The following is a 17586-nucleotide window of genomic DNA, read 5'->3' as shown; positions in this document are numbered from 1 at the left end:
AAACTGTTGACTAACAAACTCATAAGTAAATAAAATTATATTATTTTAAGCCACTAAGGTACAGTTTGTTCACAGCAATAGATAACTAATATATACAATGGTATTACTTTACAGGGATAATGAAGATTAAATTAGTTCATATAAATAAATTGCTTATAATAGTGCCTAGCATATAGTACATACTATGTGTTAGTTTTCTACTTAAAAGTAATTAAAATTAATTAAAAACACTCCTTACCAAAAGACCAAGTACTTTGCTTTGTATTGCTGAGTCTGAAAAAGTCTGTCAAAAGAAGATAGAGGTTACTTTATCATGAAGAAAAAGAACACTACATAAAAACACAATCCTGTCTTCCCACCTCCAAGACTTGGATGAAGACTGCCAATCCTTGATTTTCAATAAAATGCTTGCAAGCAGCTGGAGACTCATCTGTGAGATTCCAAAGTGCTTTCAAAGTAAACAAGAGGGTGACATCATCTAAATTCTCAGTAGTCTTTTGTTTTACTATTGCTAGAAGTTCCTAAAAACCAAAGAGACAGGGAGTTAGATGCCCTAACGACTGACTCAATTCGAGTATAAAGAAAGCAAGGTTAAGAAGAGCGTTAGAATTAAAACAATCAAACTTGGGTTCTAAACACAAGTTCTTTTCATTCTATAAAATAAATTGTACCTTCCTCTCATGGTTTTTATGGGGATTAAATTTTTAAAAAATACAAATACAAAAAATTAAAGTTTAATGAGTACTTAGTCCAGTTCTTGGTGCTTGGTAATAAAGTTCATCATCAAGTACATACCAGCTATTCCATTATTTATTTATTGAGAATGTTTAGTCAACTTCTGTAAGTTAGGTACTCATTCAGATAGGAGAGGTAGACAAAAAAAACTAACAAAAAACACCAACAACCCAGTTTTTCTCAACTAAATAAAAGAATTTTAAGTTTTGGTAAATGCTCTCTCTGAAGGAAACACATAAAAGACTAAGAATTTACTTTAGAAAGAGTAGGAGAGAGAACCTCCATAGAAAGGTAGTAAAAACTGAGATCAGAAAAAAAAGAAGATAAGTCAGCTAAGTAAGGACGAGGGATATAAAGGAATTGGGGGAGGGGGACCACAAGCAAAGTTTCGGGGCAAGAAAAAGTTCACTGTTCCTAGGCCACTGATCAGGTCAATGTGACTAGAGCACTAGGCCAGTGTTACAAACATAGGACCTCACATCTTGAACAGATTCCAATGTACCATCTTAGACCAGAATTTTTCTGAATACACATTAAGCTACTATTTATGGTTTTTTTCAGGCATATTAGACTTGCTATGTGAGAGGAAAAAAAGGCAACCATTTCCACTTAACCAGCTAATGAAAAGATACATAAAATATAACCAGTCTAAAAAATCAGAATATGTCTGTTTTAAGGAGGAATAAGACTCAAGTATTTTGCCCAGTCAGGAGAGAATGTGTCAGGAGAGTTCATCAAAAAATAAATCAGCGAGAGCCAAGAGGAGAGAGAAGAGTGGCAGAGGAGACTGGCAGCCCTCACATATGCAGTCAACAGGGTGAATGAGAACAAGGCAAGGGAGGGAACAGGGGAACGAGCTGACCAGTGGCCAGGCCCGTGGTCAGACGCTTTTCATACTTTATCTCAATGATACTCAAAGTAACTATGAGCTATTACTACTATGAAACATACCTATTTGTCAGTTGATGCCAGTTTTTCAGATGAAGAATCTGAGACACAGAGATTTATCCAAGGTCATATGACCAGTAAGTGGCTAAACCTCTGTCTTAATCTAAATCCCAAGCTCACTACCTACACTGTCTCTCCAAGAACTCCAGTGCTACACTTCCCTGTGTTACATTCCCTACTTGCTCACTATATCTACATCTAGTCTTGTTACCATTCCTAGCAACTTCAATGTTCCTCCAACACATCATTTGGCAGAATTCATACCTTAGTTAATTAAATATAACCATCAGTCTACTTCATGTTTCCCCCAAAACACATGAACATTGAAAAAGACTGCTCAACTGGTGTCACTTTCAATACTTGCCCACGAATTTCAAGAGAGCATTCAACTGTCTGGAAATACCACTATATTTCCCAATCAACTTTCTCCAAAGACTACTATTTAATTCTCTCTCCGCAACTGTAATCACCATATTGTCCCCTCATTTCATCACGTCATCTCATTTTTCATTGAGAACTATAACTACTCTTCCTAACAAAATCTACCAACCTACTTGCACTTGCATTAACGTACTCTGCCTTCCCCTCTGCTCCAGTCTAAAGCCAACATCTTTCCTTCTGCTCTAAATCCAATTCCTACACACACATAAAGATTTGGCATCAAAATTATTTCCTTCTGTCTTGCCTATGCCATCAATTTTTCCCTCTTTTCAGAATTATTCTCATGGGCATAAAATATGTCTTAATGTAACTCATCTTAAAAAAAAACTACCGACCCTACATAGTATCTTTATCTCTCTTTTTTTTTTCTATTATATCAAAAAGTTGTCTCCATTTATCACCTCTAATTTGCTCATCATCCTACTCCAATCAGGTTTTGGTCCACCACCCAACTCAAATAACATAAGCAAGATGATTAATGACTTCCATCTTGCCAAATCCAATGGGTCAACTCTGTCCTCATCTCACTCAACCACTTAGCAGCATTTGACATGACCGCCTAATTTTTCTTGAAATATTCCTCTGAGATTCTAACATACCTCCCTCCTCGTTTTCTTTTTAACACGTTTTGGATCCTCCTCCTCGGTTTCCTTTTCTGGCTCCTCCTACTTTTCCAACATATCTATGTATATTCTTACTAAAATTTCAGCCCTTTTCTTTTCTTGATATATTCCACATTCTTTCTAAAGTGATCCCATCCAATATCAGAACTGACTCAAATTATTTCTCTAGCCCTGACCTTCTTAACATCTTAAGCTTCTCAGAAATTAATATGTCCAAAAATCACTCGACTTTTACCCCACTTTTTATCTCTATTTTTATCCTTGATTTTATCCCTATTATAAACAGGCATACAAATTAACGGAACAAAACAAACCCACTGGCTGGATATTAAAATATTCATAAGATTCCACTTATGACAGCAATGCAAAAGGTACAAAGTCTTGGAATAAACATAAGAAATATACAATATCAACATGAAGAAAGCTTCCACATACTTCTGGGGAACATGAAAGACTTGAATAAATGGAATGACATACCCTGTTCTCAGATAGGGAAAATCCATATCACAGGATGCCAAATTTTCTAAGTCAATCTATAAATTTAACGTAATCCCAAAAAACAATTTTTTCTTAAAACTAGACAAGCCAACTCTGATATTCACATAGAAAAAAACAAACAGATAAGGATAACTGAAAGAAACTTGAGGACAAATATTAAAGTTACAAAGTTAGTAAGTAGATAGACATGCAAATTAATAGAACCTAAGTCCAGAAATGGACAGGTGAATTTAACATATGAGAAAGGTGGCACTGCATAACAGTGAAAAAGATAATTATTCCACAAAGGGTGCAGAGGCAAATGGAAATAAATCAAGAAGAAAAGTTAAAAATAGATATCGACATCTCAAAAAAGTTCCAAATAAAATATTTACATGTTTAAAACAAACAAATGAACCATAGATTTAAAAAACATGGGGAATTATAGAAAATACTCTGTGGAGAAGGGAAATGCTTTCCAAGTGCAACATCAATCTCACAGGCATAAAAGATAAGTATAAATTCAACCATATAAAAAAAATTGTTACATGGTAAAACATGCCATAAACAAAGTAAAACAGGGCTTGCTGGTTAGCTCAGTTGTTTAGAGTGCAGCCTTACAATACCAAGGTCTCAGAGGTTCGGATCCCCTGACCAGCCAGCTGCCAATAAATAAATAAATAAAGCAAAAACAGACAAGCAGAAAACTGGGAGAAAATACACGCATCTAATATTTTTTAAAATCCTATAAATTAAAAAGAAAGCTGGCAATCCAAAAGAAAATATATAAAGGGCATGAATAGACAGTTCACAGGAAATATAAATGATCTTCCAAAAAAAAGGGCTCAAACCTCATCTAAAATAACGGAAGTGCAAAATAAAATGATGTAAATTTTTTGGTGAGCAATGTTAGCATGACCATAATGTAAATACTAATTACCAATTTATTAAAAATCGTGATGTATATATAAATTTGTTGCAGACTGGGGAAGGAAGTAATTTGTAGAAATATATGTAGGAGAGCTAAATGCTTATTTACCTTAGCAGCAAAATCAACTGATGACACCTAAAAACTGCTAAGTCAAGAAATTATAGTAGTCCCCCCCTTATCTATGGCTTTGCTTACAGGGTTTCTGTTACCCACAGTCAACCACTGTCTGAAAATATGATAATACTCTGAGAGAGAGAGAGAGAGAGAGACAGAACAGAGACAGAGAGAGACCACCCTCATACAACTTTCATTACAGTATATTGTTATAATTGTTCTATTTATCTTTAGTTATTAATCTCTCACTGTACCTAATTTATAAATTAATCTTTATCATAAGTATGTATGTACAGGAAAAAACAGTATATGTGGTTTCAGGCATCCACTAGGGGTCTTGGAATATATCCCTCTCAGAAAAAGGGGATCTACTGCACAGCATAAGAATTTTATTTAGAAATGTGGAGATAAATACTAAAAGAAATAGCTATAAGAGTAGAAAGTTTTTTTTGAAAAGCAGATCTTACAGATTTTTCATTTTAACAGAACTTTTAGAATGATTTGATTACTTAAAACTATGTTCATAAATTACTTTGATTTTTAAAAAAGGTTATAAAAGTGACATCAACTTACCTTGACTGCCATGAAGAGCTCTTCTTTAAGTTGAGCATTTTGCTCAGGTGAAAGCTATAAGCAAACAGAAAGCCAAAAGTGAAACATCCCTTTATCAAGAGTAAGGAGAGAGAAATCTTGCCTTTAAGCAATCACATACCTGCAGGGCTAGAATAGAAGTGATGCTTACTGCCATTGTTTGCATCTTAGGGTTCTCAGGCTTACAGAGCCATCTCATAACAAACTTGGCAGCATCAAACCTGAAAAGCAGTATTTTTTTCACAATTACATAAAGTTTGTAAAACTGTAGAAGGCGGGGAAAAATCACTTGCCTTGCCTAGCAAATCCTATAACAAAAAGTCTTAAACTTCTAAAGCCTCAGCTATGAGAACCAAGTGCATCTGGCAAAGAGAGCAGACCAGGAAGGGAACAGGGGAGTATGCAAATAAGAATGTGAGCAAAATGCAAAGGATTCAAAGAAACAAGCGCAGATCCAAGAAAAAACTTATTTTTTTAGCATTCAGTTTCCACTACAATGGGTCTGAAATAGAAAGAGAGTTCCCAGAGAGCTAGTAATTTGTAACCTGAATTGCAGACAATGCTAAAATGCTGTAGCACAAATCACTCAGCTAGAGAATGGCCTACAACCTTGTACCTACAAATCAAAGGCTTTGCTCATGTCAGCTTTCTGCACTTCACAGCAACTATTACAAATGTTTTTAAACTCATGAATCTGGAAAATTACAAAGGTCTCAAAGGAATCCCTCTGGAATGTCTAGGATGATGGTAATCAAAATTATTACTAATTAAGTAAGAAAATAATTAAATAAAAATAACTAATATTCTTTAGAACAGACTACACTTAAGTGAGGCACTGTTATAAGGACTTCACAAACATTAATCATATCTAATTCTCACAAGAGAATTACATTCAATTTACAAATGAGGAAACATACACAAAGATAATGGAAGAGCTAGCACTTGAGTCCAAGTGTGTGTTGACTGTCTGGAGCCTACATTCTCACCCACTGCCCTATACTGGAATCACTCTGGGAGATAATATTTCCAAGTAGGGTACTTCTAATCACCTTTCTGTGGAAGAGGCTCAACAGAGCCTTTTCCCCAATACCTTATCCTACCTAACCTTAATCAGGCCCTTGCTAAACTAATACCCAAAAGCCAAAAATGCTCAGTGTAACATTGGTCAATACCCCAATCAGATGATCAAGTTTTATACTTGCCTGTCAAATGGAACATCCACAAGAATCCTGGAATTGGTTAAGGAGAGAAGACAATTCTTCTGTAACTTTTAGAAAATAAAGAAAAATAATTTTGAACAAATGTAATATACTCCATTCTAAATAGAGATTCTAATCATTTGGAAGGTGAGATAAATGAGCTTTTCTTGTTAACAGCTCACTGTGTACCTGGACCTCTCCAAGCTTTTCATTTAATCCTGAAACTAATCATTGCCATGCAGAAATGAAAACCAAGTGGAGTAGGATCTTCCAACTTTTCAAGAGAAGGTGGAAATATGGATTTTTTAAATGAGGAAGACCACCTTCCTGATTGTATTTTTAAAACTCTCTCCCATTGTAAGTATGCATTTCAACTAGATTTGACAAATTTATACACTTGTGTAACCACTGGCACAATCAAGATATAAAATACTTCCATCACCCTAAAGAGTTCCATCAAGCTCCCCTTCCAGCCAATCTCGACCTTGCAAACTCTAGCCCCAGAAAATTACACTCTCATTATACATTACTCTTTTTTAAGGTTTCACATAAATGGAATCATATAGTATATGCTCTTCTGTGTCTGGCTTATTTTGCTCAGCATATAATATTGCATGTATCAGTACTTCATTACTTTTTGTGCCAAACAGTATTTTCTTATATGAATATATCACAATTTGTTTATCTATTCACCTGTTGTTAGACATTTGAGATGTTTCCAGTTTTGTGCAATTATAAATAAAGGCACTAGAAACATTCATGTGTAAGTCTTTATATGGATTTATGCTTTCATTTCTCTTTAGTAAATACCTTGGAGTGAAATGACTGGGTAATAAAGAAAGTATATTTAACTTTTAAAGAAACTACCAAATTGATGAACTGGTAGTTGTATCATCTTACATTCTTACCACCAATATTATATAAGAATTTCACAGCTGCTCCACACCCTGCAAACACATGGTATAGTCAGTGTTTTAATTTCAGCCAATCTAAGGGGTGTGTAGCAGTATCTAGAAGGTGTGCAGTTGTATCTCATTGTAGTATTCATTTGATTTTATATTTAGATCTATGATTCAGTTCAATTTAATTTTCATGTAAGGTCAAGATTTTTAAGCCTATAAAGATATAATGAAGTGCTAATAGTAGATGTTTCTGGGTAACTAGTTTATGAGAGGTTTTAAAAATTTAACCTCATTGTTTATCCACATTTCTTTTTTTGTTTTGTTTTATAACAAAAACAAACTCCTTATCTGTTCTCTCCCTCTCTCTCTCTGATAGGATGAAAAACCAGAACTAAATAATACATATTTTTCATATATTTGTCCTGAAGTTAAAAAGCACAATAAAGTATTCAATTCAAATTACCTGCTGGTAATGGGGGAAATTTTTCAGAGCCTTGAAAAGTAGACAGGTGACCTCTGACAATAGACGAACAGGCATCCCCCTAGCCAGGCCTTGGCGTGTTAAGTTGAGGGCACAAGCACTAGCTGTGAACTGCACAGGCAAATCCAATGGATGATTTCTCATTCCTACAGCCACAAGCTGAAGATGAACTTGTTTTTAGTGGCATATGACAATATTAACATTCTTTATATTGTCTTGTATGTGTTTTGGTTTGCAAAAATATTTATTCATTGGGACAGTAACAGATTTTCCTTCTCCTCAGCATTTATTCTTTAGGACATCAAAGTATTGCAGCAATACCTTCTAATCCAAATGCAGTCATTAACTTCCTGTGTGACTTTGGGCAAATCAGTTCTCTTCTCTGAACCTCCATTTCCTCATCTGTGAAATTATTTTCATAATCATTTATTGAGCCTCACCCTATACAAGGTATTGTGATAGGTGTTGCAGGGGACACAAACATGATTCAGATTTATAACCCTATGCTGTTCCTTAGCATAAAGCCTTGTGAGAGAAATAGAGCATGTAAACAAATAACACTCTGAGAGGTGCCAAAATATAAAACTGAAAAAAGCACAATAAGAGGAAGCAATCACGGAGGAAGCAATCATTTCTTATAGAGAATCAAAAGGCTTCATTCAGAAAGCATAGGTAGGCAGAATCTCAGATATGATTTAGATAGGAAGATACGGAGGTGGGGGTGGAATACAGAGGGTATTTCCAGGAAAGAAAAGTATGATAAGGAAAAGCACAAGGTGGACAAAAGGATGAGATGAATCCACCCAAAGAGAAGAAAGAATTTAAAAAGTGGCAAAACATAATGTTAGAAAGATAATTTGAAGCGAGATTGCGGAAAACTAGAACACAAATTTAATATGATGAAAATGAGGGTGTTGTTCTTAGCTTAGACCCCAGCTGCTCTGTCATTCAGGGAAACTGTGATTCGTTTCCTCTATTATACAGGGATAATCATCTTCAGAGATGAGTCTACTGATACTCGCATGAACCGTGATTTTAAGAGACCAGAACCCTTCACTTTGACAGCTGCATCAACTTATGAAGCCTATGGACAGACCTGGGATGTATTTCTGCCGCGGAAAATGACTTGACTTTTTCTGTATATTGCTAAACTAATTTCATTAGATTGCCATCATCAGCAATTTAAAAATCCAGAAAACAAAAGAAATGTGATTTTCACAAAAATTACAGAATCTTAGTTATGAAAAGGACTTTTAGAACATCTAATTCAATCTCTTCGTTACAGATGGGAAACAAAGGTCCAGAGTTTTTCCTTCACACAGTATTTTTTTTTTTTTTTTTGGTGACTGGCCCCACGGAGCGCACCGGCCATCCCTATATAGGATCCGAACCCGCAGCGGGAGCGCTGCACTCTCCCGAGTGCGCCACGGGGTCGGCCCCTTTTACACAGTATTGCTTTTAAATTGTGAATAAATTTAATCTCCCATGCTGCAGAAATAGCTATATTTTTAAGGAGCTGCAAAGAATTACAAATAATAAAGATGAGGTTTTTCTTAATATCTTTCATTTGCAAGTTTCATTTAGTTTTAAGTAATTGCAATTTTCAAATAAATAAGCAAACACACATAAACTAAAAGAAAAATAAATAAATGAAGTTACCTTTCCTAAACCACTTAATACTTCCAATTACATTTAAAATAAATTTATCCTTCGCTAAACCAGAAGCAAAGTTTAGCTATATTGATATTGATAACTTTACTTTATTCACAAAATACTTTAAATGGACTGGCCAGTTAGCTCAGTTGGTTAGAGCACAGCCTTGTAACACCAAGGTCATGGGTTCAGATCCCTAGACCGGACAGCTTCCAAAAAAAAAAAGACCAAATGATAAAAAAATGGTTTTTTTTTTTAAAAAAAGAATAACAAAATACATTAAATGGTAGATTTGGACACTTGCAATTATTTTTTATTTTGTCTGTTCTTGTTTTCTTTCAGAAAATCAGATGTTAGGGCTAGCCAGTTAGTTCAGTTGGTTAGAATGAAGCTTTATAACATGAAGGTCACAGGTTCAGATCCCTGTACCAACCAGCCACAAAAAAAAAAAAAAAAGAAAGAAAGAAAAGAAAAATCAGATGATAGATTTTTAAGAGTTAAAAAAATAAAATGAATGAGTAAAAAACAAATAAATGAATAAGAAACAACTTTTAGGGCAAAGAGAATTCATGTTAATGGATTTATAAGTTCTATTTAGGCAAACTAGTGCAATGGTTATATTGTCTCCTCCCTCAGACCAAACTCTAGAAAAAAATTAATTTTTTTTCCTGTTCAGTACAGGGATAGAACCCCAGACCTTGGTGTTATCAGCACCACACTCTAACCAACCTAGCTAACTGGCCAGCCTCTAAAAATTTTTTGATGTAGATTGACTCCACGTAAATCCAGATGCTCAAAGCAAGACTATTTGGTGGTTAGGCCTAACACTGTTTTCCTTTCTCTGTGAGGGTACTTGACTCACTACAGAGTAAGGCATATAAGTTATTATATTCAGTGTGTTTGGTGAATAACTTCGAATTAAAGCAAGTAAGAAGTAATAATAAGAACTGCCTTTCTGAGGTGCAGTTACCTTTAAAATAGCAGGCATGGTTACCTGCACTGCAAATGTCTGTGTGAAGAGCCTGTAGAGGGCTTCCTTCATAAAACATGATCTATTCCTGTATTGGCTCAGTGCTTCTGAAATCTGACTCATATTGGCTCCTCCAGTAACCTAAAAAAAAAGATATTACCAACAGGTTTCACTGTTCACGTTTGCACAGGCTTTTTGGGGCCTCAATTATTTGAATTAAATTACATATTCCAGGTACTTTATAAAGTTGCTCTTATTTAATCATAATTCTAATCTGCATTTACATATGGGTCCAGAGAGGTGAAGTGTGATGCTTAATGTAACAAAGCAATTAAGTGGTGGAGCCAGAATCAAATACCATCCACTTACAACTATATTACAGTTAAGAACTCAACTAAACAATGGGTAATGTGTAAATTTTTTTTTTTTTTTTTTTTTGTCTTTTTTGTGACCGGCACTCAGCCAGTGAGTGCACCGGCCATTCCTATATAGGATCCGAACCCGCGGCGGGAGCGTCGCTGCGCTCCCAGCACCGCACTCTCCCGAGTGCGCCACAGGCTCGGCCCAATAATGTGTAAATTTTTAAACAACCAATAATCATGAATGCATGTTTTCTAAGTACTCATATAGAATTAGATAATAAGAGAAGACAGGAAAAAGGCCACATAAAATGAAAAAGGAGTTGACTTTCTAAAATAGTATCATTTTTAATTTATTTAGTATTAGTATAATTCTTCATTGCTACCACTAAATAACACATTTCACAAAGTCTATGTATAGGATGGCCTGAATGCAGTGGTGTTTACAATTAATTGATCACAACCAGTTATAGACTTCTTTGTTCCTTTCCCATTCCCACTGCTTCGCTTGACTAGCCTAAAAAAAGAAAAAGAAAAAAGTTTATCCCCCTTCTCTCCCAACCCCCACCCAATCCTCTCTCCAAATCATAAAACAAGGAATTAAATAAAAATAGACATGATCTGGTTTTTAGCACTCCTGGGTAGTGAAGGAAAAGAAGGAAAGAGCAGGGCGTTGTGGGGGTAGTGGGAATTAAGGACTCTGCAAAATGAAAAACTCCTTCTCTACTGTACCATGACCAGTAACATCATCCATTGAAGAAACTAAACTTCATTAAATCGACAGGAGTGCTTTTGAATTAGGAACTCTATCAATTAATTGACATGAAGTAAGAAGATTCAAACTAATTCCATATAAAACAATCATAAGAAATCAGAAAATACATCATCTGTAAAATGGGAATTAAAAAAAAGAAAAATCATGGACTGGCCAGTTAGCTCAGTTGGTTAGAATGTGGGACTGATAACACCAGGTCCAGGGTTTGAGCCCTATACTGGCAAGCTGCCAAAAAAAAAAAAAAAAGAAGAAGAAGAAGAAGAAGAAAAAAATTGAAACAGAAATGCAGAAATTATGGCACTCCCTCAAGCAAAATAACTTCCATATAATCTGCATACCTTAAGGAAACAAAAAATGAAGAGACCTAGGAAGCATATTCAAGGAAATAATAACTGGAAAATTACCAAGTATGGAGAAAGTTGACAGCATCCAGGTACAGGAAGCTCAGAGGTCACCAATCAAATTCAATCCAAAGAAGAACATCCCAAGGCACATCACAATTAAATTATTAAAAATCAAAGACAAAGAAGAACACTGAAATCAGCAAGAAAAAAGAAACACTTATTATTCAACAGAGCCCTAATACATCCCTCAGCAGATTTCTCAGTAGAAACCCTACAACTCAGAAGAGAATAGGATGATATATTCAAAGTGCTGAAGGAAAAAACTCAACCAAAAATTCTGTATCCAGCAAAACTAACTTTCAAATATGAAGGAGAAATAAAGTATTTCCAGACAAACAAAAGCTAAGGGAATTAATACCAGACCTGCCTTACAAAAAATACTAAAGGGGATTCAAATCCCTGTACTAGTCAGTCCAAAAACAAACCAACAAAAAAAGGCTAAAGGGAGTTCTTCAATCTGAAAGAAGATAACACTGAAGAGTAGTGAGAAAACATCTGAAGGTATATAACTTACTAGTAAAGTAAGTACACAGACAACCTCAGAATACTCCAATGTTGTAAGGGTGGTGAATAAACCACTTCTAACCTTAGTATAAAGACTAAAGGACAAACCTATAAAGACAATAACAAATACAACAACCATATAAGCGATAGGCAATATTAAAAGATGTAACCTGAAACAACAAAATGTCAAAAAGTGGGGGAGAAATGACTTCAAAACACAGAGTCAGGGGCCAAGCCCCTGGCGCACTCGGTAGAGTGCGGCGCTGGGGGCGCGGCGACGCTCCCGCCGCGGGTTCGGATCCTATATAGGAATGGCCGGTGCACTCACTGGCTGAGTGCCGCTCACGAAAAAGACAAAAAAAAAAAAAAAAAACAGAGTCAGCATTGGTTTTTTTCTTAGATATCAAAGTTAAATTGTTGTTAGTTTTATCTGTTATAACTGTAAAATGTTTTTTGTAGGCCTCATGGTAACGATAACACAAAAACTTCTAAGAGACATACCAAAAATAAATAGCAAGAAATCAAAATATACTGCTAGAGAAAACCACTTAACCACAAAAGAATACATTAAGACAGGAAAAAAGGATCCACAAAACAACCAGAAAAAGAGTAACAAAATGGCAGTAACAAGCCCCTATATATCAATAAAAAACATGTAAATGGATTAAATGCCCCACTTAAAAGATATAGTAGCCCGATGGATTATAAAACAAGAACCAACAATATGCTGCCTAAAAAGAAATTCACTTCACCTATAAAGAACATATCAACAGAAAGTGAAGGGATGGAAAAAGATATTTCATGCAAACAGAAATCAAAAAAGAGCAGAAATAGCTATATTTATTTCAGATAAAACAGACTTCAAGCCAAGGAAAGTAAAAAGATAAAGAAGGTCATTATATAATGACGAAGGGATCAATTCAACAAAAGGATATAATAATCCTAAATATGTATGCACTCAACACCTGAGCACCCAAATATATAAAACAATACTGTTAGACCTAGCAGAGAGATAAGACTACAACACAATAATAGTTTGGGACCTTAATATTTGACTTTCAGCAAAGGACAGATCATCCATTCAGACAGAAAATTAACCAGGAAACCTCAGAATTAATCTCTACTAACATGACCATTGGACCAAAAAGACATTTATAGAACATTTCATCCAACAGCTGCAGAATACATACTTTTCTCAGCAGCATGTGGAACATTTTCTAGAACAGACCCTATGTTAGGTCACAAAACAAGTCTCAACAAGTTCCAAAAAACTGAAATCATATCAACCATCTTGTCTGACCACAACAGAATAAAACCAGAAATCAACAAGAAAAGGGACATTGGAAACTGTACAAATACATGGAAATTAAACAACATGCTCCTACACAATGAATGGGTCAAAGAAATCAAAAAGGAAATTTTTAAATGACCACAGACAAATGAAAATGAAAACACAACATAACATACCAGAACCCATGGGATACAGCAAAAACAGTTCTAAGAGGGAAGTTTAGAGCAATAAATGCCTACATCAAAAAAGAAAACATAAAATAATCTATTGTTACACCTCAAGGAACTAGAAAAACAAGAACAAACCAAATCCAAAATCAGTAGAATGAGAGAAATAACAAAGATCAGAGCAGAAATAAATGAATTAGAGATTAAAAAACCATACAAAAGATTGATGAAACAAAGAGTTGGTTTTTCAAAAAGATAAATGAAATTGATAAATCTTTAGCTAGACTAATGAAAAAAAAAAGAGGGTTCAATCAGAAATGAAAAAGAAGACAATACAACTGACATCACAGAAATACAAAGGACCATAAGAGACTACTATGATCAACTATATGCTAACAAACTGGAAAACCTCAAAGAAATAAAAAAATTCCTGGACACATACAACTTACCAAGGTTGAACCATGAAGAACTAGGAAACCTAAACAAACCAAGAATGAGTAATGAAATTGAAGCACTAATAAAAAGACTCCCAACAAGGAAAAATCCAGGACCAGATTGCTTCATGGCTGAATTCTGCCAAACATTTAAAGAACTTATACCAATTCTTCTCAAATTCACCCAGAAAACTGAGGAAGAGGGAATACTTCCAAACTCATTTTATAAGGCCAGCATTACTCTCATACCAAAACCAGAAAAAGACACAACAAAAAAACTACCGACTAGTATCTCCAATGAGCACAGATACAAAGATCCTCAACAAAATACTAGCAAACCTAATCCACCAACACATTAAGAAGATCATTTACCATGATCAAGAGGGATTCATCCCAGGGTTGCAAGCATGGTTCAACATAGGCAAATCAATAAATGTGATACATCACAACAAAATAAAGGGAAAAAAAACCCATATGATCTATTCAGTAGATGCAGAAAAAGCACTTGATAAAATCCAACACCCATTCATGATAAAAACACTCAACAAATAAGGTATAGAAGGAATGTACCTCAATACGATAAAAACCACATATGACAAACCCACAGTTTTTGAATGGACAGAAACTGGAGGCTTTTCCTCCAAGATCTAGAACAAGACAAGGAAGCCCACTTTCCTCACTCTTATTTAACATAGTACTGAAATTCTAGCCAGCACGATAAGGCAAGAGAAAGCAATAAAGGGCATCCAAATCAGAAAGGAGGAAGTCAAACCATCCCTATTTGCAGATGACAGGGTCACGCAGACAGAAAACCCTAAAGACTCCAGCAAATAACTACTAGAACTAATAAATGAATTCAGTATAGGGGCAGGATACAAAATCAACACACAAAAATGAATAGTCTTCCTATATGCCAATAACAAAATAGTAAGAAGAAATCAGGAAAGTAATCCCATTCATAATAACTACCAAAAAATGAAGTATCTAGGAGGAAATTTAACCAAGGAGGTGAAAGACCTCTACAATGAAAAGTATAAAATGGTGAAAGAAATTGAAGAGAACACAAATAAATGGAAACATACTCCACTTTCGTCATGGGTTGGAAGAATTAACATCATCAAAATGTCCATGTTACCCAAAACAATCTACACATTCAATGCAATCCCTATCAAAATACCAGCAACATTCTTCACAGAAATAGAAAAGGCTATCTTAAAATATGTATTGAACCACAAAAGACCCCATTATAGCTAAAGCAATCTTGATCAAAAAGAACAAAGCTGGAGGCATCACACTTCCTGACTTCAGATATACTACAAAGCTATAGTAACCAAAACAGCATGGTACTGGCATAAAAATAATCAAAAACAGACAAACAGATCAATGGAACAGAACAGAGAGCCCAGAAATAAACCTATGCACTTAGAGTTGACTGATTTTTGACAACAGTGCCAAAAATATACCTGGGAAAAGGACAGCCTCTTCAAGAAATGGTGTTGGGAAAACCAGATATCCACATGCAGAAGACTGAAACTAGGCTCCTGTCTCTCACCATACACAATAATCAACACAAAATGGATTAAAGACCTACATTTAAGACCTAAAACTATGAAAGTTCTAGAAAACAGGGGAACTACTACACAAAATGGCAGTGGGCTATGCTATTTTGGAAAAGACTACAAAAAACATACTGCTTGATCTCACTCATATGTAGAATCTTTAAAAAGCAGTTAAGAGGGTCTCATAAAAGTAGAGTAGAATAATGGTTACCAGATGCCAGGAGGGGATGGAGTAGAGTGGTAGACAAATAGGTACAAAACTATGCTATTTACACTAAGTGAATTATTGTGCAGTATATGCATGTATTCAAACAACATACTGTACCCCACAAATATGTATGAGTAAATGTTAAAATAAAAAAACTAAATTAAAGGGGAAAAAAAGCAAAGTGTGAAAGAGTAGAGGTACTTCAAAAAGTTCATGGAAAAATTTGTACTCTTTTAGTTCTACTTTTCCATGAACTTTTGAAGTACCCTAGTAATACACTATGCTACCTTTTGCATGACAGAGGAAATAAGAAAACATCAGCATATCTGCTTAGTACTTTGACTATCTATACTCTTGAGCTAGAAGGAAAAAAAAGGAACTGCAAACAAATTTTCCACTTATTTTAGTAGGTTTTTGTTCTTAATAGTATAAGTATGCAATTCTGAAACTATTTTATATGTATTGGAGGACTGGGTGAATGCACTCATGTTGGGAGCCAAGGTTCTTCTAAGAGAAAGAAACAACTTCAGAATGGGGAAAGACAAAGAAAATGGTGTGAGGATGGACATTTGGAGATATCATAGTTTCCTACCTCTATTTGCTGAAAGGGACTTAGAAACAAAGATTCTCCAATAGCAATGTGTCTACCTAGTACTCTGATCTTCGTTTCCCACAAAAAGAAAAATGGCTCTTGGGAGAAACAACTCTTTCCAAGGTGAGGGCAGGGAAGGTAGAAAGCCTAGACTATCTTACTGTGCCACAAAGTAAGGAAGTGCTAACAAAATAAGTAGTAGTAGTAAAAAATGACACAGGAGCCAGTTTAAAGGAGCTCTCACTGGCCAATCTGTAACAATTTGACCACCAAAATAATCAAGGACACTAATGATTACAAACCACTGAAAACAATAGGAACCAATGAGTCCATACTGAGGACAGGTTAAACAGGTGCAGAAGGGAGGGCTCTTCCTATGGTAGAATGCCAACTGAAAAAGGCAGAAAAGAGTGCTAGAGTTAGAAAAAATAAGCTATTCTGCAATCATGGCAGTAAAAATTGGTTCAGGTAAGAATCATCAATACCATACCAGCCAGCTTCCAAAAAAAAATCATCAATGGATGCTAAATGTATATCAAAAAGTTTGATGAGGAACAAGATATTTGCATAGTCTTCAAGTATCTTATATAACATATATTGCTTATTAATTGCAAGGGAAAAATATTACCCATATAGTGGAGAAACCAGACAATAAATTGACCATGTGATCAAAACTATTGAGGGTTATTGCGTGCCTCTAGATGTAATACCCTGAGAAGGACATAACACCCCTTATATGGTATTCCAGCCAAGGATGAAGAACCTGAATTTAATTTTCAGGAAACATCAGATAAACCCAAAATGAAAAACATTCTTCAAAAAAAGCCAACAAAACAAAGCTGACCTGTATTATTCAAAAATACCCACATCATTAAGGACAGATAAAGACTAAGAAACTCTTTCAGATTAAATTATAAAAAGATAGGACAACTGAATGCAATATATGATCCTGGACTAAAAGGAAAATATTTTATAAAGGAATTACGGGGACAATAAACATTGGAATATATAATAGATTATCTAAAAGCACTGCATCATGGCTGGCCTGTTAGCTCAGTTGATTAGAGCATGGTGTTACACCACCAACATCCAGGGTTCTGATCCCTTCACTGGCCAGCTGCCAAAAAATTAAAAAATTTTAAAAAGTATTGCATCAATGTTAAATTTTCTGAAATATGAGTAACTGCACAGTGGTGTGTTACCTACACACCATTAAGAATCTAAACAG

General features: G+C 35.0%; 1 protein-coding gene across 1 annotated transcript in view; it reads right to left on the bottom strand.

The window, feature by feature from the left end:
* The window catches only part of ZYG11A (zyg-11 family member A, cell cycle regulator), a 61524-nt gene that overhangs the window by 12793 nt on the left and 31145 nt on the right, over positions 1-17586 (bottom strand). Inside the window, 7 exon segments of the mRNA XM_063105753.1 lie at positions 239-283; positions 360-521; positions 4843-4896; positions 4982-5081; positions 6063-6127; positions 7425-7601; positions 10066-10206. Coding sequence (XP_062961823.1) covers positions 239-283; positions 360-521; positions 4843-4896; positions 4982-5081; positions 6063-6127; positions 7425-7601; positions 10066-10206 — 744 coding nt within the window.

This window comes from Cynocephalus volans, chromosome 8 (assembly GCF_027409185.1).
Source record: "Cynocephalus volans isolate mCynVol1 chromosome 8, mCynVol1.pri, whole genome shotgun sequence".
Taxonomy (NCBI): domain Eukaryota; kingdom Metazoa; phylum Chordata; class Mammalia; order Dermoptera; family Cynocephalidae; genus Cynocephalus; species Cynocephalus volans.
Note: the sequence above shows the minus strand (reverse complement) of the source record. Positions and strands in the feature narration are given on the sequence as shown.